The sequence below is a fragment of the Sceloporus undulatus genome, chromosome 1, assembly GCF_019175285.1.
Source record: "Sceloporus undulatus isolate JIND9_A2432 ecotype Alabama chromosome 1, SceUnd_v1.1, whole genome shotgun sequence".
Taxonomy (NCBI): domain Eukaryota; kingdom Metazoa; phylum Chordata; class Lepidosauria; order Squamata; family Phrynosomatidae; genus Sceloporus; species Sceloporus undulatus.
The window spans coordinates 87,560,712-87,584,345 of record NC_056522.1 but is presented as its reverse complement, the minus strand read 5'-3'; the positions used below and the strand labels follow the sequence as shown (position 1 = coordinate 87,584,345).

The window sequence follows — 23,634 nt, the reverse complement described above, 5'->3', positions numbered from 1 at the left end:
TAGTCTACTATTTCAGCCATGCCTGACTGGCAAGGTATGCTTTACATATGAGATTCTAAAGTACCTCCCTTCCAGTAAAGCAGATGGTAAGATGTTAAAATGGGCCAGATTAAAGGCTCTGTGATACTGATGAATATCCAGAGCATAATGGTAGTGATCTGGAACAAAATTGTTGCTGTGGTTGCCTGCTGCAGGATAATGTTGGATACTAACTCTGTCATTGTGAACTATGTAAAGCAGTTGTGGTTTAGCACATCTACTTGTGTAGAAGTCAGAAAAAATGACCCCCCCCCAAAAAAAAACTTGGTTGATTTATGCACAGGTCATTGCTGGAATAGGGACCCAGTGTGAAGACAGTGACCCAAGGCAGAAACATAATAGTATTTTTGTAAAACATCCAGGGGTAGCTGTGTTGGCCCTATAATGAATCCAAACAATGATACCTTTATTGGACCAACCCAAATGCACAATATACATGTTGGAAGCTTTCGAAGCTCCACTGGCTTCTTTATCAGGCATGGTGTTAAAAACCATACAGGAGAAAAAAATTGAAGATAATAGTCATAGGCCTGCATTTTGTTGTCTTTGCTCTCATGTAGTATGGAGGGGTAATTCTTGCAGACTGGAACCTACTCCTTCTGACCATGTGGTCAATGGGAGATGCTCAAAGTCCAGGAAATTTAACATCCATTTTTGTACTTCTTCTTCCGATGAAGAGAAAATCTGATTTACGTTTTAAAGAAGAAAATTAAATCTTTTCCACATAAAGTTGCTTTTCTTTCTTTTTGGATCCTGAGATACTGTGTTTATGGGGGCATAAACACGAGACATATTTCTGTTACTATTGTGTCTGTTTCCCCTCATTTGGCCTGGCTTATGCCTTAATAGTGCATGTATGAAAAGTAAAGGAAAAACAGGTGGCTTGCTAGTTTTTCTTAATTAGTAGTTTCTGATGCAGAGATAGTGATATACATCTGAAATACTCAGGACATAAGACTCAGGTTTTTTAGGTTTGTTGAGCAGTTTTAGTTCCATGAATCAAGCTTTATTTACAGTGGGTAATATTTCTTAAGACAAGATACTCACTGTAGGAGCTTACCTTCTCTTTATTAAAAATAAATTCAGTTTCTAAAAATTGAAGTCCAATTAGAAGTAAAAAAAGAAAACCAAAGTTGCAATGTACAACTGTTTGCAAATAGCATTTTAGTCAATGTCTTATGGGGTAAGATAAAGTACGAGAAAGACAATAGAGTACTGTACAAGAAATTGTCCCAAAAGATCATACTCTTGGGCAGTATACCCATATGGGGGAAGGGAATCCAAGGCTCTAGATCAGGGGTAGGCAACCTGCGGCCCGTGGGCCAGATGCAGCCTGGCAAGGCCTTGGGACCGGCCCCAGCCCGGTCCTGCCGCCGATTGCCTCCAGGGCCTTTGGCCTCTCACGCGCAGGGGAAAGGGGGGCAATTGTCTATAGACGCCTCAAAAACATGCATTTATATTAACATTTTTTTAAAAAATCAGCAAATTTTTTTGTGTGTCCTCCCCTTTTTTGAAAAAGGTTTCCACCATTTGAAAATGTTGTCCTACATTTGTCCCCGTTTATTTTTTTATTTAATTTTTTAAAAAATTATTTAATTATTTATTTTTTGGCTTCGGCCCCCCAGTTGTCTGAGGGACAACAACCCGGCCCCTGGCTCAAAAAGGTTGCCTACCCCTGCTCTAGATCTTGTTAGCAAGTCGATGATATTGTTTTGTTGAAACAGTGTAGCTTAATAGAGGTAGCGTCCATCTATGAAGTAGAGTGCACCTGTGCCATGCTCGGACGCATTTTACGTGACTTCCAGCTTATTTCTTATGGGGCTCGAACATAGGCGGATTTTCCCTTACACGGGGGATCCGGAATGGATCCCCATGTAAGGAGAGGGCCCACAGTACCTTCAGAGGAGCTTCCTTGTATTGTATATAAATGGGTCTGACTTGTGAAAAGATCCAAATTTATACCCATTAGACATCAGAGAATTAGGGTTTCATATTCTGCTTCAACTAAGTCAGAACAGATAGCACACTGAACATTTCTTGGATTAAGCAGTGATGAAGTAGTAATATTTGACCTTTAATTGCAGTGGTCTGCTTTAACACAGGGGTGTGTGATACTCCCTCTTTTTGAAGAATAATCTTGCAGAGAACAGGACCTAAGTTCCTGAAGTCAGTTGATGGCAAGGCTTAAAGCTTTTAAAAAGCATTTCCCTGTTTTTTTAACCTTTTCCAAACATGTCTCAGATCCTAAAAATGCAACAATTTCTCCACTTCTAATACCAAGAATACTTCCAGGCAAATGGAGATGGGACTAGAATCTGTGCCCACTTTTTTATATCCCTAAAATCTGTTGAAAGAAGGCATTCTGGTGTATACCGTTAGGTGGATAATATTAAAGTAAAGAAAAGTGATGCTGTCTAAGTTTTGGATACCTCCGGCATTCTATTGATATCTGTGGCGTGGGATCATTATTTGTCAGCTGAATAAATTGTTTTAATTGAACTGTGGTAAACTGTGTGCTTGTGCGCATGTGTTTGCGAGGTAATGAAAAAAAATAATGGCACAGTGCAGCTTTGTAGCCACGATTGCTCCATTTTGGTGGGTCTGTCCTCTCAGCAGGAAGAAGTGGTGCAGACTGCGCATCAGCTGTCAGATCATTGTGAGAGCTGGTGGTGCAGTCAGCAGGTTCTCCCTATGAATTGGGAACCCCTGGGGTAAGCTGGATTTTCCCCTCTGTCTGCTCCCTGCCTCATTATACTTTGCATAGCCTGGATCTTCTCGTCTAGGTCTGCTAAAAATAGCAATATGTTGTCTGCATGAAATGAGTTTCAATTTAATTTGCACCATTGAACATAGAAATCTTTATGGAACAATTTGGCCACATGGTCAGTAGCTTTATGAGTGGAGCAGTTTTGCCATGTTTCCTTTCTAATACAGGTCAATTATCCCTTTTCCAAATCCAAAATATTCCAAAATCCAAAACATTTTGAGTTGCCTACCTGTACGTACTGTATTTGCCAGGCTGAAGAGAGAAGCATGGATTCATGGCAGGCACTACGCTTGGATTCCTGACATTTCACAGATGTTCAGTTACTCTCCAGACTGATTATGTGTCATTATGTATATGCAAATATAAATATTTCAAAATCTGGGGAGGGGGTGGAATCCAAAATATGGAACACTTGTGGTCCCAAGCATTTCAAGCAAGAGATATTCAACCTGTATAAATAAAGGAGAGTCCATGTTATTAATACATATAGTGGTCCTTGATAGCCTATAAAGCTTTTGTCTTAAGGAAAAGAACTTGATGGTGAAATCTAGCTTCAACACAAAGTGTTGAAGGCAGGGCAATTCTAGATCACAAAAATCTCCAGGGCATAGCAATGCCTGAGGTAGCAGTGAAACTGGAAGGTTTATAGGCTTTAACTTTTAAGATCCTTTCTATAAAACTTGGCATTTCTCTATTCAGCATAACTAGTTGGGTTGAATATCCTCTGCAATAAATACATTTTCTTACAAGGATTATAATTGATCTCCTTTGGTGTTTTGACAGCCTTTTTGTAATGGGTAAATAACACACTGGATATTTCTGGTTTATAGTCTGAACCTTTCAAATGTACTCTATTTCACTGGTTTTCAAAATATGCTCCAGGTAACTCTGTATTCCTTAATGCTTATCAGGGATTCCTCAATGAGAAGATTGGTTATTTTGGCTAAGTTTCCCTAACCTTTCTGCCACTATCCTTCTTTCCCTGCCAAGTGCAGTCCTTGGGAAGTGATGGATGTCTTCTGGGCCTGTCTAGGTCACTTATTTTATGCATTCAAAGGGATGTGTGGTAGACGTCATTGTCAAATCCTTGTAAAATCAGTTGCCTTAATATATTAGGAGCTAAGGAGTTAAAAGATACACAAGTATATATTCAGTTTAAGCTTAACAGTATAGTAATAGATTCTTAAATAAGTTGTAAGTTCCAGAAATTTAATAATATTACCTGTTTACTGAAATGTTTGTGGTACACCATTACTTTGAGTAATTTTCCTATGTTATAGTTTCTTGTGGGTTTTTCAGGCTATGTGGCCATGTTCTAGAAGAGTTTCTTCCTGACATTTCACAGTCTCTGAAGATGCCAGCCACAGATGCTGGCAAAACGTCAGGAAAAAACTCTTCTAGAACATGGCCACATAGCCCGAAAAACCCACAAAAAAGTATGAATGCCGGCCATGAAAGCCTTCAATTTCCTATGTTATTTCCTCACTTCTGCTTCCAAAAACAGTGTTGCCACTCTCAGTTTGATAAAATTGCCCATTAACCTGGTAATATGCAGGTTCCGATCTTCCAATAAGTATTCCACTGATAACTCATCCAAACAGATATTCATTTCCAATAACCTTCTTAACAATTTTCCCCTTGGAATTATATACAATGGACAAAGCAATACAATATGATGCAGAACATCTGGAACTTGATCACAGTGACATACACGATTCAAAAATGGGGTCTGCAGATATCTGCCCCTGGTCACATTTGAGGGGTATACATTCAATCTTGCAAACAAAAAGGCCTTCCTTGACACCAGCAGTGAAAGGGTTTGGAAATAATCCAGAATCCCACCCTGCAAAGGGGGGGGGGGGGAGATACTGAGCATTGCTGGAGAACACACACTAGGAGGAGTTGGGATATATCAGTTTATGTTTTCTCTCTGCAAGGCAGACCCTAATAGATTCAAGACACTCTTTTTCAGTTAGTAAAAGGTTAGTAAAAGGAGAGAATCACAATTTAAACCCACAGAAATTACTTTATTTTCATAAACTTTAGCCCAACTGGCATAATAAACGTCAGATAGTAGGAACCATAAAAGACTGGATCTATTAGGCCTGAAATGTATCTTAAACCAAAACCTATAAGTCATCAACCAGGTTTCAGTTTCAAGAACATTCTATCCCAGTTCTGCATAGAGAGTTAGATGGTGTACACATGGAGGTACAGATAATAGTTTCCTGAAAAAATGTGTCTGCAAATGTTCAATCTTGTTATTAAAGGCTGGAATCCAGGTGAATATGCTATAAATTTGGCTTTGTAAATTTTTAAGGCCGCTAGGATATCTTGGTTGCCTTTTTTATAATAAAAAGATTGTATAATTGCCATACTTACCTGGCAGGGGAGACACTATGATCACAGTTAGCTAAGTGTTAAAGCTGCTTTATAGCAGGAAAATGCTAAATTCTTCATTAAATGCACATTAATTAGGTCTGATTCTGTCACACACCCACACATCACATCTCTGGATTCCTGGAAATCCTCAGATTTCTGGTAAGCACACTGGGCTGCGAGGGTGGGGGAGGGGAGGGAAAGGTCCTGTTTGCACCATCAGACATCTGCTGGCACCATGTTGGATTTAGTGCTGGTTATTTTAATTAGTTGGGACATGACAGATCATTGCATAATACTGTTCTATGATGTCTCAGGCTTTAAAAATCAATAATTAGAAAAGATTTTGGAGCCTAGCACTTCTCATCAAAGGTAGCCTTCATATAATGATCATGATAAATGTGTCTTAAAATTTAATGCATTCACTAAAAAGAACTTAGGGTAGAATACATTGTTGTAAAAGCAGCAGAGCATTCCAGACCAAGTTGTTACAAGCATATATGCATTTTCCACCAATATTGTAACTACATATTTCACTGTAAAACTGAAATTGCAAGTTTGCTTTAAGCAAGAAAATCAGATGCAGGAAAGTGCACCAATCAAACTGATGCATGTACCTTAAGCAGTTGAAAAAAATTCCCCTCAGTTTTACTAGCAAACTATATTTGCATTAGGTTTATAGCAAAATTTTAAAGAGTTATCTGATGTGATATCAAATAATATTACAAATATAATACAGTTCATTGTTTTTTGTGGGTTTTTTGAGCTATGTGGCCATGTTCTAGAAGAGTTTCCTCCTGACGTTTCACCAGCATCTTCTCTGAAGATGCCAGCCACAGATGCTGGTGAAATGTCAGGAGGAAACTCTTCTAGAACATGGCCACATAGCCCGAAAAACCCACAAAAAACTATGGATGCCGGCTATGAAAGCCTTCGACTTTACATAATACAGTTAATTATTGGAGAAAACTATTACCAGAATTTGTTTAGAGTTTTGCATTAAAATAGTATTTTGTGCAGGTCATATGAATGATATTGGAGTATTTAGCTAATATATTTAACCTTAATAGATTATGTTTAATTGTTTTCTATGAGATATTTTCATATATATTTTTTACAAGTAGCTACATTTCTGTCCAGTATTTCAGTATATCCCAATTTTCTCCTTTTGCTCAGGCAATCCATTCTGTAGCTTGGCATCATGAAGGAAAGCAGTTTATTTGTAGCCATTCAGATGGCACCTTGACTATATGGAATGTAAGGAATCCTACCAAGCCATTGCAGACAATCACACCACATGGTAAGCTCAGATATATGTATGTTGTATTTGATACTGACTACATAAGCCCTAGGCTCATTTCACATGTGAGTAAATTCCATTAAACTGTGCTTTTACAGTGATATTTAAGCCACCTAAGCTGATTACCTAATAAAATATACTTCATCTGGCAATTGCCTATTATTATTTTTTTACCTTTTCCACTCCATTCTTGAAGCGCATCAAGCTAAAGTAATAGAAATCTATCATGCTCTTCCAACTCTGCTTGCATCTGCTCTCTCTGTTGGTTGTGCCAGCTGCCAAAGATTTGACTTTGTACTTCTATTGGTTTGTGGAGAGTTCTACCTTTAATATTCCAGGTGGTATTGCAGAAGAAAATTTGTATGGGGTGCCTCTTGTGGTTCAAGACAAAAACTAATAGATCATGCCTGTTTGTTTGTTTGTTTAAATATTTAAATTCTGCCCTTTATTTGCAATTCTCAAGGCATCTTACAATAAAATCAACAGTTTGACTAAAAACTAAAAAATAGACAAGTTAAAGCCCTGGTGGCACAGTGGTTAAATGCCTGTACTGCAGCCATTCACTCAAAACCACAAGGTTGCGAGTTCAAGACCAGCAAAAGGGTCCAAGCTCGACTCAGGCTTGCATCCTTCCAAGGTCGCTAAAATGAGTACCCAGACTGTTGGGGGGCAAATTAGCTTACTTGCTAATTAGCTTACTTGCTGTTCACCGCTATCATCTTTGGAATAGCGGTATATAAATAAAAACAAACAAACAAAAACAAAGCAAGCCAGTTTTAAACCTGTTAAAATTGTTTAAAACAATTTAAAACATTGCACATTTAAAGATTTATATAAAAATCAAGCCCCAAAGGTAAAGGTAAAAGGCTATGTTTTTACATGATGCTGGAATGACACTAGTAATGACATCAAACAGGCCTCATAAGGGGTAGAATGTTCCCAACCAGAGCACTACAGCAAAGCGTTCCTGTATGCTTCCACAGTGTGTTTATCACCCTGAGCTAAAGGGACAGAAAACATATCCAGGGGTAGCTGTCCTGGCCAAGTACAATAATATCCAAAATCTACAAAACAATGGTACCTTTTTTAGGCCAAACAAAATGCACAAAATACATGTTGCAAAGTTTCAAAGCTCTGCTGGCTTTTTCATCAAGCAAATCTTTTAAAAAACATACAGGAAAAAAATTTAAAAACATGTGACAGTGTTAAAGTCACAGACGTACATTCTGTAAAGATGCTGCTGTTGTTCACAGTTAAGATTGTATGGAGGCATATTCCTGTAAGCAGGCTATTCCTCTTTGTGGTTATGTAGGCCATGTGTCCCAAAAGCTGGCACTGCATTTGGAGTGTTTTACTTAAACAGCATCTAAAAGTTTTCCTAATGCAACAGGATGGAGGTGTCTTGGGAAATGCGGTGTTCTCTGTCTAACAAAAGGGGCTGCTAGACTCACAAGGGGAGAGACAGCCTGTATATCAAAGGGAGTATCTTTTTTCCTGATGGTAATGGAATTTAAATTTTATTTTCTGGACTTTACCATTCTTTGTCTCCCAGAACCCACATGGCCATTAGGAGGAGCGACCTTTCTACAGGGTTATCACTCTGTATCATCTTAACAGTGAACACAGCAACAACAATAACAGCATCTTTGCAGAATGTAGGCCTGTAACTCTTAATATCATAACATATATTTTTTAAATTTCTGCTGTAATATTTTTTACACCTTTGCCTGATGAAGAAGCCAGTGGAGCTTCAAAAACGTACAGCATGTATTCTGTGCATTTTGTTTGGCCTAAAAAACGTACCACTGTTTTGTGAATTTGGTACTAAAGGGAAGTGGGGGAGAGATAGCCTCATAGACCTCAGATAGGCATATATATGGAGGGGCAGTTCATCAAGTATTATTTATTTATTACGTTATGACTGGCAGAGGGTCAAGGAATAGCATGTTATTCCTTTAACAGAAATGTGATATGTATAAATTAACAGGTAAAGCTGAATCTTATCACTTTCTAGTTGCTGTATATGAAATTTTATTTAAAAGATAACTGCAAGGGAGGAACCAAATCTTAGCAGCTGTTACAGGAATGTGGAGTAAACTAATCCTTGGAGATGGGAGAGCAGTCCATTGTAGAAGCAGGGATACTGTATAATGAAGTCATTGCCTCCCCAAATAAAAATTCTACCCCCAACAGATCAACTTACTGTACCTGTATTTCTGGCATTGTGGAATGTGAGACATTGAAAATCTTTCACACCTAGAATGCTTACATTTCCAGTGTTTGCCTTTCCTTTTATTGATTTATTTACAGTATTTATACCCCGCTCTTCAGCCCTAAAGAATCTCTGAGTGGCTTACAAATAGTTATTCAGATGGTTCTCTGACCTCAGGCTTACAATCTACAAAGACATGACACAAAAGGAGAAGGGAATGGTGGTGGGGAAGGGGATGAGGTCCAATGTTTCTACTCTCCCTCTAAGGCCTGGACCATGGCAGATGGACTGGAGGGAGGGCCCTTCTTCTTGCACTGGCTAGCCCTGATGGAGTTGGGCCTGCCTTTTCATTCCCTCCCAGTCCAGATGATGTCAGATGATGTCAAATGGCATGGAGGAAGGGCTCTTCTTCTTCAGGCTAGCCCTGAATGGAGTTGGGCCTGCCTTTTCACTCCCTCCCAGGCCTTAGTAACTTTGTATTTTTATTTTCTTTGGATAACTAAGTTTTATTTTTCTAAATGCTCAGCTGAAGTTTTAAGTTAGCACAATGCTAGAAATTTGGGGAAGTGAAGGAAAAATTCATTTATGAAAGCAGAATTCTTATGGGAGGGAATGCCCTCATTTTGACCCTCCCATAATTATATTCTATATAACATTATACACATTAATGAATGTAATTGCAGGCGTTATAGTGTGTTTAATGTAAAATCAGAAAGGAAAATCTAAGGTTCCACTTCTGTACCTATTAAAATTGTTGCAGTCATGGAGATATGGTTACATGGTGATTATAATTCTGTATTATATTAACTTTCTATATCCAACAAAAATGTTTTGGTTTGTATGTTGTTTACTGCCATCACTATGAACAAGACACTTCCAAATCATCCTTTCAACAACACCTTTTCTCGGGTCTTGCAAGACTTAAGAGTTGTGGCTTCCTTGGTTGAGTCTTCCTCTTTCTCTACTGCCTTCTACCTTACCAAGCATTGTGTTTTCTAGTGAGTCATGTCTTCTCATTATATGGAGAATATATAGACAAAGAAGCCTTGGTGGTGCAGCGTAAATACCGGTACTGCAGCCACTTACTTGCACTTACAAGGTTACAAGTTCTATTTCAGCTAGGGGCTCCAGGGTCAATTCAGCCTGGCATCCTTCTAAGGTTGCTAAAATGAGTACTCAGCTTGTTGGAAGCAAATAGCTTACACATTGTAAACCACTTAGCGGCTGCTTACGTTCATTGATAAGGGGTACTTGTTATTGCTATATGGCCAAAGTACAACCATCTCAATGTAGTTATTTTGGCTTCTAGGGAGTGCTTTATTTGCTCTAGAAAATTTCTTTGTCTTTTTTGCAATCCATAGCATCCATAGAAATCTTCTCCAACACCACATTTCAAATGAGTTGACTCCCCCCCCCCATCAGCTCTCAGACATATGAAAATATGATGGCATAGACAATCCTAACTTTAGTATTCAATTAAACATCTTTATACTTTGGGATCTTGCTTAGTTCCTTCATAGCCACCCTTCCAAGTCCCAGTTTTCTTCCATTTTCTTGACTGCAGATGCCATTTTGATTAATGAGTGAGCCAAGGTATGGAAAATCTTGAACTTTTCAGTGTCTTCACCGTCTACTTTAAAGTGTTGTAAATAACCTCTGGTTGTTATTTTAGTTTTCTTAATGCTCAACTGAAACCTGCTTTGCAGTTTCTTCCTTGACATTTTTCAGTAATCGTTCCACGTCTTTGCTATTTTCTGCTAGTGTGGTGTCATCTGCACATATTGAACTATTGATGTTCATTCCTCCAATTTTCATGCCTCATTCCTCCGAGTCTAATCCTGCTTTACGTATGGTATGTTCAGTGTATAAGTTAAACAAGGTGATAAAATGTCACCTTGTCCAACCCACTAGCCAATTAGAAACCATCCTATTTCTCCAGAGTTCACATTACACATCAGAACAATCATTGCTTTGGTGTGTGAACAAGTCCCTCCTGGATTCCAGCATAGAATCATTCAGTTTCTTTTACCCCTGCCTCTGTGGTTGGAACATAAACTTGGATTATCATTATATTGATGGGCTTTCCCTGAAGTATTATTACTACTTCATCAGTCTTTGTATTAAATTCCTTAACTCTTTTTGCTGCATCTCTCCTCACTGTTAATGCCATCCCATTTTCTTAGGTTTTCATTTCCTAAGTAAAACTCCTTTGTAATTATATGACTCATAATGTCCCATTTCTGTCTACTTTAGCTCGCTCACCCCAAGTATTGAAACGTGTGTACGTTCTATTGCTTTACATTGTCTAGCTTCCCTGATTCATGCTTCTCACATTCCATGTTCCTCTAATATGTGTTGTGCAGTTTTGGACTTTCTTTTCACCTCTCAGCCTGTCAGCATCTGAATGTATTTGGGTTGGGTCGAGTTGCCCAGCCACTCGTAGTTATCCTCTGCTCTACCCCAGTCATCTGTTGAATGCCATCTGACTTGGGAGTTCTTCTGGCACTATCTCATTTGGGATTGTCTCAAGACAGAATTTTCATGACAAAAGACATTTAAAAGGCTTTTACCATGTCTTCTTCTACTTAGAACTAATAAATGTTAGCTATGATGCCACTATGAGAGGTCTTCCATCAGTGTCACCCCCACTACTGCTGCTGCCCAGTAGCTGTTTGGCACATTTAGTATGGTTCCTTAGCAAAACTCTGTCTGACATGGGAGACCCAGTAAGTAGCACTGCTGCCATCAGCATAGCCTCTTGCCTCACAGGAGCATGCAGCTCCACCATCATGGAAAGATAGTGCCATTGTTTGGGAACAGAGTATGGAAGGTTATTTTAGATTTTCAAATACTCATGGCTTATAAAAGATATAACTAAATTATTTCATTAAACCTGAGAGGTTTTTCATAATGCATGGCAATCATTAGTATAATGTAATCTTTTGAACATAAGGAAGTATTCTTAAACGGTGGGTTGTAAGGTTTTTATATATTTAAAAATATTTTTAAATGTAAATAAGAAAATATTTTGTTTTAGGAAAGCAGGTAAAAGATGGAAAGAAGCCAGAGCCCTGTAAACCTATTCTTAAAGTGGAATACAAAACTACCAGAGCTGGGTAAGAATTGAGAAACAATTCTTTGCTTCTGTTTTGGGGTATTTGTAGTGAATGAGTACGAGCAGTGTGACCCAGACTTCCCAAGAGTACAGTTCTACTTACAATACACTTCACTGAAAGAGGGAGGAGAGACAATATTCTTATACAGTCAGCCCTTCTTATACATGGATTTTTTATATACGGATTCAAGCATCCACGGTTTGAAAATGAAAAAAATATATAAATTTCAAATATCAAACCTTGATTTTCTAATTTTTATAAGGGACACCATTTTGCTATGTCATTATATTTAATGGGACTTGAGCATCCACGAATTTTGTTATCCACAAGGGATCTTGGAACCAAACCCCAGCGTATATTTTGTCTTTCTCTCGAGCCCCTCCTTTACTTGTGATACTGCCTGAAGGGCTCCTGTTTCTACAGAGGAGCTTTTGAAGGACTGGTGATGAAGGAAGGAATTAGCATAACCCCTCTCTTTTCCTTCTAGCAACTCTGCTATTCATGGATTGGCATCTCCAGATCCAACCCACATTTTGCAAAGAGAAAGCATCTGAAATAGCTATTGAAATCGGATTTTTAAAGTGTTAAAGCAACACTATACATTCACCAGTCCTTCAGTTCTGCAAAGGCAGAAGTCTCTTCTGATTTGCTGCCTAATGTTTTAAGCATGCAAATAGTGAATGTAAATAGATTCTCAGGGTTTTTAGACAAATAATACAACCTTAATCAAAAGGATAGCAAACCATAAGAGACTATGCTATTAATTGAAGGTTCCTTGTAGTAATCAAAATTACATAGATGGATTTATGTTGAGCCAAACCCATCCTTCTGCAGAGAGCAAAGTTGTCTTTGTTCACTTTCAGAACTGGACAGATATAGGGAATATGTAGCCTTCCAGGTCGTGATGGATTACAGCATCATCAGTTTGGGAAGCAGAGATGGCAAGAGATTATAGGAGTTGCATGCAACCCTACACTAAAAGGTGGTGATTGGATAGGGTGGTAATTTCCTCCTCCCCCCGCCCCTATTACTTAGTTGCTCCCCTTCAAGCAAGCAGTACCAATTCTCAAACATTTTAAAGAGGCCTCAGCCATCAAGGCAGCTTTTCAGGGATACAGTATATGCCTGTTACACATTTTTACAGTAAGCAGCAGTCACCAGAAAATGCTGTCCTGTCCCCTTACTCCTGTACAAACAGAACTCCAGTGGGCACAAGTCTGGATTCAGTGCACAGGAACTACAAACTAAGATGTTTTACATACATTAAAAGTATATTAATAAATTGAAATAAATGTTTATCTGTCATTGCTACACTTCTGTCCACATAATGACAGTGTAATAGATTTATCTCAACATTCCAGTGTTTTGTAATGAATAATTTGAATATTTAATAGCATGAGTATAAGTGTTTTGATATTATCTGGAACACAATTTTTCTTTAAGAGCCATGAAGAGGATGGAAAGAATAAAGTAAGCAGACTTTTATGCTCTGTGCATAAGTTTTCTTTTAAGCTCTGAGGCCTTTATGCTCTGTGCTTGAAGGTTGGATAGAAGGTAACAAATCATCAAGTCCTTTACAACCTTCATTAATGCAGCTTGTTCAGGAGATATGCTGAGGAGGTGTTTCTTTTATGAATACAAAATAAAGAATGTTGTAAAAGCCATTCTGTTCATTGGTCACATGTTTCTGTATGAGGGGTCTATAGGTTGGTCTGGGGCACCTGATGCTGCAGCATTACTGATGTTAAGTAGGAGTAGATAAGCAGCTGTGTCAACAGGACATAATAATAATAATAAATAAAAATTTTATTTATATACCGCCCTTCTATAAAACCAGGGCGGTGTACAACCTTCATAAAATACATAAAATTACCATATACATAAACAGATACATTAAAAACATTCTAAACATTCTAACCAGCATCGCGGGGGGGGGGGGGGGGGGGGGGGGGAGAAGTTAGTCGGGGCCCGTATCAGGGAATGCTTGTTTAAACAAGAAGGTCTTCAACCCCTTTTTGAACTGGGCCAGGGAGGTGGCCGAGCGGAGCTCAATGGGCAGAGAGTTCCAGAGGGTCGGGGCCGAGATGGTAAAAGTCCTCTTAGAAGTGGAGGCTAGTCTGGCCCCCGGAACCCTCAATAGCTGCTGCCCAGATGTTCTGAGAGTGCGGGGCGGATTGTATGGGGAGAGGCGGTCCTCAAGGTATCCTGGGCCCAAGCCATTTAGGGCTTTATAGGTAATAACCAACACCTTGTATTGCACCCGGAAGCGAATAGGCAGCCAGTGCAGATCTTTAAGCACTGGTGTTATGTGACTGGCTCTGGGTATGCCAGTAACCAGTCTGGCTGCCATATTCTGCACTAATTGTAGCTTCCGGGTGTGGTACAAGGGTTGCCCCATGTAGAGCGCATTGCAGAAGTCCAAACGAGAGGTTACTAGAGCGTGTACTACCGTTTCAAAGTCCCTCTGGCCCAGGTAGGGACGCAGCTGGCGTATCAGCCGAAGCTGATAACATGAGTAGAACTCTTAAAAGTTGTGATATAATGAATACTTTTTCTAGAAGCTTCAGATTGAAACTCATGGGAGAGGAAACAAATAGTTTTAGTTTCCAAACAGGTGTGTCTATGTTGATTAGTAAATTGTTTCTGTCTCATAGGATTTAATTATTTAATTATCAGGACAGTTCCAAAACAGAAATAATATAATAAAAATCCAATGGAAATGACAATCATCAATAAAACAGTCAAAAAGTAAAATATGTTAAAAATCTGAAAAGGGGTAAGTGCAGGAAGTAGACAGGGTAATAGTTCTCTTTCTTTTCTTTATACAGTTTGCCTTCAATTAGGTAAGATGAGATCAAGTAATTTTTTGCACATGCTAGAATTTTACCCTTTTCCATTTTAAGAACTTTGATGTTCCTGCTTGGGTACAATAATTTATGGAATGTAAAGGAGAACAAAAACATAGACCAGGTTCCAGCACCACAATGGACACTGCTGTGGTTTCCACAGCTGTCAGATTTGTTCCAAAACTGAGGAATTTTCTAGAGCTTGTTTGGCATATAAATGAATGTTACAGAGGGAAAAAGAAGAAGGTGAAGTCTTGTGGAGGGAGTGGAAGTGTGCTGTGTGACATTATTTGAAACTCAAGAGTAGTGATTTTAATAGATTTTTTTTCATGTTTATCTTTGACATTTCTTTATCCAACCACTTAAATTTTGACCATATCTATCCCGCTAATAGCTGTTTCCATCAATTATGCAGATAAGAAAAATGTGGAATAAATTTGTCAATTATGAGACAACAGTCCATTGGGCAAGTTTGTGTTTTCCTACAAATCACAGCAGAATCATAAGTCTTCTAATGCTGCCTTTCATAATCTTACATATATACTTATCTATCTTTCCAGGGAACCTTTTATCATCTTGTCGGGTGGCTTATCATACGATACTGTAGGAAGAAGACCCTGTTTAACAGTTATGCATGGAAAGAGCACTGCTGTTCTAGAAATGGATTATTCAATAGTTGATTTTCTAACCCTTTGTGAAACTCCATATCCTAATGGTAAATTCTTACAGAATTGATCTTAAACCTTTTGCTTCTTTTTTATATATAGTTGTAGAGACAAATGCAGGTCTGTCCAGTTCAGTGCAGGTGTAGAGCCATGGTGTATAGTAGTTTCCTTTCCGTTCCCATCATCAGATTAGTGATGGTCACAAGTAATGTTAAAATTAGGTAAATCATGCTGAGGAATTTCCCAAGAAAACAGTAAATTACAAGAGGAAAATGTACATGGTTTTGTTGCTTTCTCAGTCTCTAGTACCCAGTACATGTTACATTCAACATTCCTTCATAAATCATTATTATTAAAGTAATTAAAGTTTCCCAGTTTGGAAGATGAGTTATTACAACTGGCGATATTGAAGAGAATGTACATGATGGAAGAGAAGAAGGAAAAAAAGAACAGTGTGCAAATGAATGATTAGGTCCACATTCAGTGGGCCATAGTTGAGGAACAATGACATACTTTATAACTAAGCCAGTGTAGGCACTGGTGGCAGAAGGAAAGCAAGGCACAGATACAGTGGCTATGAAAAATAAGGCACTGGAGATATATGCTGCTCAGACTTGATAGATTTTGTCTGTATCCCCTTACCACTACTATGCAACACTGGAAAAAATGCAACTGCTAACTTAATGGATCAACAAGATTCCAGCTTTATTTTCACAATAGAACAAATATATTGTGATATTACCTATACCTCTGTTGTAGTATTGTTGCAGAAGATAGCTGTATTGACCTTTTCTCATAAACTTCTTCAGAGCTTTCTTTATAACCAGACCATAGTAAAGTTGTTACTATATTCTCTTACATATCATTTCTAGTTCAACACTGAAAATTAGTTATATACCAGTACTAGTTTATACTGAAAATTTCTTCAGCTACCATCAGCCCTAGTTGCATGATGAGTTTCAGTTTAGCAAGTTTACTTGCTAATTAGCTTACTTGCTGTTCACCGCTATGATCTTTGGAATAGCGGTATATAAATAAAACAAATTATTATTAATTATTATTATTATCTTGCATGAGATCTTTTGATGTTTCATGACTCTCCTCCTTCTTGCCTTGTAATAAATTTAGGTCTGTTATATTTTTTATTAAAATATTTATATCCCACTCTGTATGAAAATATTTTGTGGCTTTGTACAATAAAATCAATTTAAACAATTGAAAACAATATTTTAAACAGTAAGATACGATTTAAACTGCCTAAAATAATGTTAAATCATATGATGGCTGAAAACATATAAAGTAGTTATAAACCATGCAGATATACAAATTGGAAAAAAATTAATAAATCCAAAGCTATGGTTAAACTTGGTGTTAGAATGAAATGCCAACAACATCAGTGCCGGTTGGTCTTCCAAACGGAGCATATTCCATATCTGGTTTGCCCCAATAGAGAAGAACCTCTCGTGTGTCCTTCCATGGTGTATTGACAGATAATATATTGTTGTGCCATTCTGATTAATATGGTCATTATGCTGGACAGTACATTCTCTCTCTCTCTCTCTCTCTCTCTGGCTGCATCTGCACTGTAGAAATAATGCAGTTTGACACCAGTTTAACTGTCATGGCTCAGTGCTCTGGAATCCTAGGGTTTATAGTTTGTTGTGGCACCAGAGGTCTATATAAGAGAAGGCTAAATATCTCACAGAACTACAAATTTCAGAATTCCATAGCATTGAGCCATGGTGGGTAAAACTGTTGAAGGATTTAAATAAGACATTTAAAGGATGTTTGTCATGTTGGTGTATGTGTTTTGCTTCACAAATGGGCTAGCACTGCTTTTTACCTGAAGCCCCAAAGAGGAAGGGATGGGGTGAAATAATTCAAGAAGAGGGGATTTACAATTCCAGCATTTTCCCACCCTTTGTATTTTCCCCCTTTTCTTCCATTTCGTAAGCTTAAAAAAAAACTTTTAGTGTAGTGATAGCAGCAGCTTCCCAGAAGATCCTACTGCACTGATAAAGCTACAGCAAATCTGAGATCATTAAAAAAAAACCTATTTAAAATAGTATAAATGAGGGATTAACCTCAAGTACAATAGTATCCAAGGCAGCAGAAGATCAAGGACAGAAGTGGAGAAGAAATTTCTTCTGTTCCACTCCATACATGCCAGGACCTATGACTCCTAATGCTGCTGCTTGACAAATAAGTACAGTAAATAAGGGAATTTATTTGAAAGAGTTGTGTGGAGGATTTTGAAGACAGAAAAATGGCAGGAATAATTTCCCAGGCCCTTTAATTATATGGGCAAATAATCCAGGTTCTAAGAAAAAAATAATAATAATTGTACCATTTTGGAGTTAAGATAACCATTTCTAATACCATCCTGTTTGGTCATCAACCTGGTAACCAGAAGAAATGATAGTTGCCAATCTAGAACGTCTTTCTGGGTTTTATCAAATATATTCAATGTGGACATATGTCATTCTGAAGTTGCAACAGCATTGTCCTGAATCCCCTTTGTCTTCATTCTTGATAATAGTACACAGACAGACCTAATGTTTGGGGAGTGAAATGGAGGCAGCTGTTATTTGGACTGCAGCAGTCTTCTGCTGGGTCAGATGGGGAAGACTTCACAGCTCTCCCTCCAACATTAAAAGTCAGAGGTGGGGGAACTATTTGTAACATCCAGAGATACCTTTGATTTCTTTCTTTTTCCTGCTCCAATTTAATTTAGTTCTGCAGAAAGAAGAAAACTATCTTGTTGATTGCACTTTCCAAAGTTTATTCCTGCTGGATGCATTAAAGTAATTTGTGACTCTGGCATTTTTTTTTTTAAATTGCTCAGTTGAACTATTTTAAAGATTCTTACTAGGTTTTCATTTATTGTTTTTATTTTCTTCTGGGACCATTGGTTGTAAACTGGTATTAAAAATATAGTGGAAGTGGTATAAAAATGTGAATACAGGAGATGTACAGTGTGTCCTGTCTCACCAAGTCTTTTCTATCATATTCATAGCAGACAAGCATGAAATATTTTCTTGCCTCTCCAGTTTTTATATTACTTTTTTATGATAGTATGTTGTATCAAACCTCATAAACTTAAATCATTCGTGGAAAAATGTTTAGCAAATGAAAAATAACTGATCACACTTTTTGGATGTATTATTGTTTTTTTCATTCAGATTTTCAAGAGCCATATGCTGTGGTTGTTCTTCTAGAAAAAGATTTAGTACTTATTGATCTAGCACAAAATGGGTAAGAATTTAAGATAATACAATTATATGGAAATATTTCTTATTTTTGTTTGGGTTTTTGTTTTGTTTTGCATGCTGTTAAATAAGCTGTTAGCAAATGAGCCTGTTTGCTTAGTTGTGTTAACCTGTGATTTCTCTATTTTGGTTATATTTATATGAACATATGAATCTAGTCCCATTGAAAGGAATTTTAAAGGAACTGTTACGAAGAGCCTCGGGATAACATTTTGGCTCCTGATTTGGAATAGAGAACCAAAGATAACTCACAATGAATTATAAAGTAGTCTAGCTGTGTTTGATGACAGATTTTCATCTTTTCCTCCTGATAGTAAAGAATGCTGCTATTCTCCCCACCTTTTTGCCAACCTTGTTTGTTTGTTTGCTTGCTTGCTTTTGGCTCTTATTCAATGAGTTTGAAGTTCAGTCTTTCAGTTCTTTAACCTTTTGAAAGCTTGAAGTTCCTAATTGTGTCATTTACCAAAGTGGACAATGGATAATGTTAATTACAGGGTAAATTTATGGTTTACTAAGACATTCTTTGGGGAGCAGGCATGATGTAGCCATGGAAATCTACTAGGTGACCTTGGGTAAGTCGCACATTCTGTCAGCCTCAGAGGAAGGCAAAGGCAAACTCCTTCTGAAGAAATCCTGTGATAGGTTCACTTTAGGGTTGCCATAAGTTGGAAATGACTTGAAGGCATATAATAACAAGACACCTTTCACAGGTAGGAGTAGCCTTTGGTGGAACATTTCTGATCTTGAAAGTGTTTGAGCATCACATCAATATACTGAGTGGGGATCCTGTAGTGTGTAGTATATGTTTCTTTAAGAAGAGTAGGGAAAAAATAAAGCCTTGGAGCCATTTGGCTCAAAGGTATAAAAAGTCTCAGTTGAATTCCCTATCTTGTTTGAGCCAAGTTACTTTTGAATTTCTGTTGTGCATTGTTGCCTTTAAAGTGTGCTTTTACAATACATTTTAATCCAGTGTTGCTATTTTAAAATACCTTTATTATAATGTGGCTTATGGTTGATGACAGATTTCTATGGTTTCTCCTCTGATATAAAAGAAGAGAATAGTGAATGCTATACAGCATTTTTGTGTGTTTATTATTTGAGTAGACAATCAGAAGTTAAATTGGAAAGAAAGAGGATTAATCAGTGTAAGTCTGTTTTGTAGGGAATTGTAGTACTTCTTTGTGGGTTTTTTTGTCTCTCAAACGAGGATAATCCTGCCCCTGCACAACACCAATTCAGAACCTTCTAGTAGAGCATTTTTAGCAGCATTTTGGTAGAGTCCCACCCCCTTGCAGGATGCCATTTCCTTCAGTTCCTTTTTGACCACTGCAGCATAAATAGAAAGGTTGGGAACCTTTGTGCCTCATTGGTTTATTCTAGGCTACCCTTGTCTGTAAACACCACATTTGCTTTTTTTAAAAAAATGAGCTTTTTATTCGTTGTCTTCCTTGTCTCTTTACCTCACTTCTCTTCATCTCATTGTCTCCATCATCTCTTCATTCCCCCTAGTAGTGCTTGGTCATCACTTTATGGCCTTTGGAGTCCAAAATCCCAGTCACACAGTTCAAGCAACTCCTGTTGCTTAAACTGCCTCGGTAAGAGCTACATTATTGGGAAGTGCCACCATGGTCAAATATTCACTAAGCAGTCCTTTTGGAATTGGACTGCCTGCCTTTGGGTGCACACATTGGAAAAAATAAAAAGGTTGTTAGAAAATTTGTCCTATCCACAAAGGAACAGATCAGAGCACACGAACCCACATCAGAGCCAGTCCTGTCAGGCTCTAGATCACTGGGTCCACTTGAAGATGCTACTTTAACTCTGACCCTGTCATCTGATACACAGTGCAAAAACCTGTCTGCAATCTGCAGAGCCAACACAGGACTCAAAGTGGCCTCAGCATTTAAGGAATGTTAAAAGAAGAGGAGGAGGAGGAGGAAAGGATAAGCACACTCACCCTTCTTTGTCTTCATATCCTCATCATCTGCCTCAACTACCTTGGCCTTCTGCTTTAGGCCTAACAGATAAAGCAATGGCTACAGCCCCAGAGGACACCAGGCTGCAGATAATGAGCAGTGTCTCTCTGATTTCAATCTTAGCTCCAATTCAGGACCTTCCTTCTCAGTCCCATTCTCTGTCCCTGAATGAATCTAAATGAATCCAAATCTTACTCACCACAAAGGTTTATGACTTCTCTGGGTGTTCTCGTAGGTGACCAGAACCCATTGTTGCTGTTGGGGGACATACATAACTTTAACTAAGTTAAAGTCTCTTGAACTGCAGATGAAATCAACATCTCCTAATCTGTTAGACGCAGTTTAAAGCTAATTAAAAAGCAGTCCATCTGACCAGTAGTGCTTCCCTTGGAGACTAACCTGTACATGCTGGATGCTTTCTGAGCACTGGCTTTTTACCTGGTGAGGAACAAAGAATTTCAAAAGGATCCACTTTCCCAATACTATCCTTGACCTAGAAAGGGCCTAGCAGTCTCTGACCAATGGTTTTACAAGTGGATACTAGCTACAATTTGCCTGGTTTATGAACTAGCCTGACTCCCACTGTCTGATCAAATCTGAGTCCCTCCCTTATTCTCCTTTCCTAGCTGCCCATAAAGTCTGTTTCACTGCCAAATTGGTTTTCCACTCTTCCTCCTATAACTATAATAAAACTATAATAAAACTAAGGTAATGGTTTTTGGGAAAAGACACTCTGATTTTCGTTGTTCTATTAATGGTCATCAGATTGAACAATGCAGAGAATTTAAGTATCTCGGCATTCATTTCACAGAAAACCTCTCTTGGAAGCCCCACATAGAAGCTAGTAGAGCAGTAGCTGTGAGATCAATTGGAGCAATCCTTAGATTCTATAATCAGGCAGGGGGTCATCTAGTTGCACCTACTGTCAAAATATACCAGAGTAAAGTTATAACCCAGATTCTTTATGGTGCTGCCGTGTGGGGTTGGGATGATTCCCAAATGGTCAAACTGGAGGCCATCCAGAATATGTTTCTCAGGAAATTGCTCCTACTTCCACCTGGCGCGCCTGCAGCCTTGGTCCGGGCTGAGGTTGGCCTCCCTTCCATTAGAGCTCGCATTCACTTTACTTTACTTAATTATTGGAGATCTGTTAAAGATTCTACGCTTAAGGTTTTTCCTAAGTTGTGTTTTCAATATTTACCAACCTGTAAAGTCTGGAGCTCAAGACACCAGAGGCTGCTTGAATTATATCCTGCTCTAACTGAAAATTCTTCTAGTTTGAATTCAAGAGAGAAGCTCCGTGAATATATTTTTAACCATGATGTACATCTGGATAGAGTGGCTATTAATAATTCGAAATTTTCCAATTGGTTTAGATTATATAAATTGGACCATCAGATGGCTGTGTATCTAGGGAATCTTACATTTCTAAAGCTTAGACAGGCTTTTACAGCTCTTCGCTTCCAAACAATGCCCTCAGCCATGATTGACGGTAGATATTCACATACACCTAAGGATTCCCGTTTATGTATTTGTGGAGCCCCAGAAATCGAGGATTTGCCTCATTATTTGTTTTCTTGCTCACTATATACTGGTCCAAGAGCAAAATTTATGGGATCTATTCTGTCCAATTTACAGTCTAATACCATTTCTGAAAAGATTTTTTATCTCTTGTCTGATATTGATTCTAAGGTAACTTATAAGGTTTCATTGTTTGCCTCAGCAGCAAACAAAATTCGGGCAAGGGTAATAGCAGACATTGCTGTTGATTGTCAGGGGGATGACTTTATCTAAACTTTGAAGCTGTTTCTGTTTTTTTTAAAAATGTTTTTAATGATTCTTAGGTGGATGATCTTACCCAAACCTTGAAGTGGTTTTTTCTTTTAAAGTTGTTTTATTTAATTGATTGGAAGTATATTATGTATTAAAACTGGATGCGATTTGATGGAATATTTTATAATTTTGAATTGCTGTTATTGGTTTTATATTTTATATTTTATCATGCGAATGGCCTTTGGCTTATGCATTAATAAAGATTGAATTGAATTGACTCTTCCTCCTAACCTTTAAGCCTCTCTCCACAATATGCCAAGGGCCAAATAGGCTGAAGCCAGAAGAAGTTTGACACCAGCTGTGCTTATAACATCAGTGTTATCTGCTTTGAGTAAACTTTTTTTTAAAAAATGACTTCTTTAAAAAAAAGTAGCCTCATGAAAAATGACTAGACTTCTGCACACATTCTCAAATAATTGGTTATTTTCTGAAGTCAGCTACATTGTCAGTTTTTATTTAGCATAAAAACTACATTTTCTGCTTCAGTTTAATAATCTTTAAATTAAAGCATACTGAGTCAAGACAGTATGATTGTTCCCATTTTGCAGACAGGATGTGGGCACAAGGCTTAGCATTGGTGTATTTGGGTGATTTGAAATGCCTCAAGTAAAATGTTATGGAACACCACTTCTGGAAAACCTACACCTATTTTATATCTACAGCTGTTAAACATAGTATCTTTACACAGAGAAAAGATGGCTAAGAAAAGTGGTAATGGGGATGTTCAAAATATCCCTGCATTCTATATGAAAAATCTAAAACAGCCAAAGCCCCCCTTTTCTATCTGTCAGAAAGAAAGAAAGAAGATGTGTACCCAATCTCTGATACCGTGTACCAGTACAATATTATGCCAAACATTTGAAGTTGCTTCAGAATTAGAGGAAATGTGATTACCGTGGAGCCTTGCCTTATGCGGGGATCCGTTCCGGAACACTCCTCCCCCCATATAAAGCAAATGCCGCATAAGCTCAAGCCCCATTCAATAGAATGGGGCTTGTGCTTGCGGTGGCGTGGTGCACATGCGCCATGGGTGCACAGGTCATTCAGTAGATTTCAGCATAGCTTCCCCACAAAACGGAAGCCCTGTATGTCACGCCTGCATATGGAGCGGGTGCGCTGTATTTATTTTCCTTTTAGGAGTATAATTCCAGCCATAATATTTGGTTTTCAACCAAATGTTACTCAGATTTTTGTATTGTTTTTTTCTTTTTGGAGAATCTATTACTACAATA

At 38.1% G+C, this 23,634-nt stretch overlaps 1 protein-coding gene across 5 annotated transcripts in view; it reads left to right on the top strand.

Annotated features, from left to right (window-relative positions):
* STXBP5 (syntaxin binding protein 5) overlaps window positions 1-23,634 on the top strand; it is a 165,932-nt gene that overhangs the window by 77,917 nt on the left and 64,381 nt on the right. For all 5 annotated transcript variants that reach the window (XM_042445840.1, XM_042445839.1, XM_042445838.1 and 2 more), the window contains 4 exons: window positions 6,362-6,485; window positions 11,735-11,813; window positions 15,220-15,374; window positions 18,507-18,579. In XM_042445840.1, coding sequence (XP_042301774.1) covers window positions 6,362-6,485; window positions 11,735-11,813; window positions 15,220-15,374; window positions 18,507-18,579 — 431 coding nt within the window. The remainder of the gene's footprint in view (window positions 1-6,361; window positions 6,486-11,734; window positions 11,814-15,219; window positions 15,375-18,506; window positions 18,580-23,634) is intronic.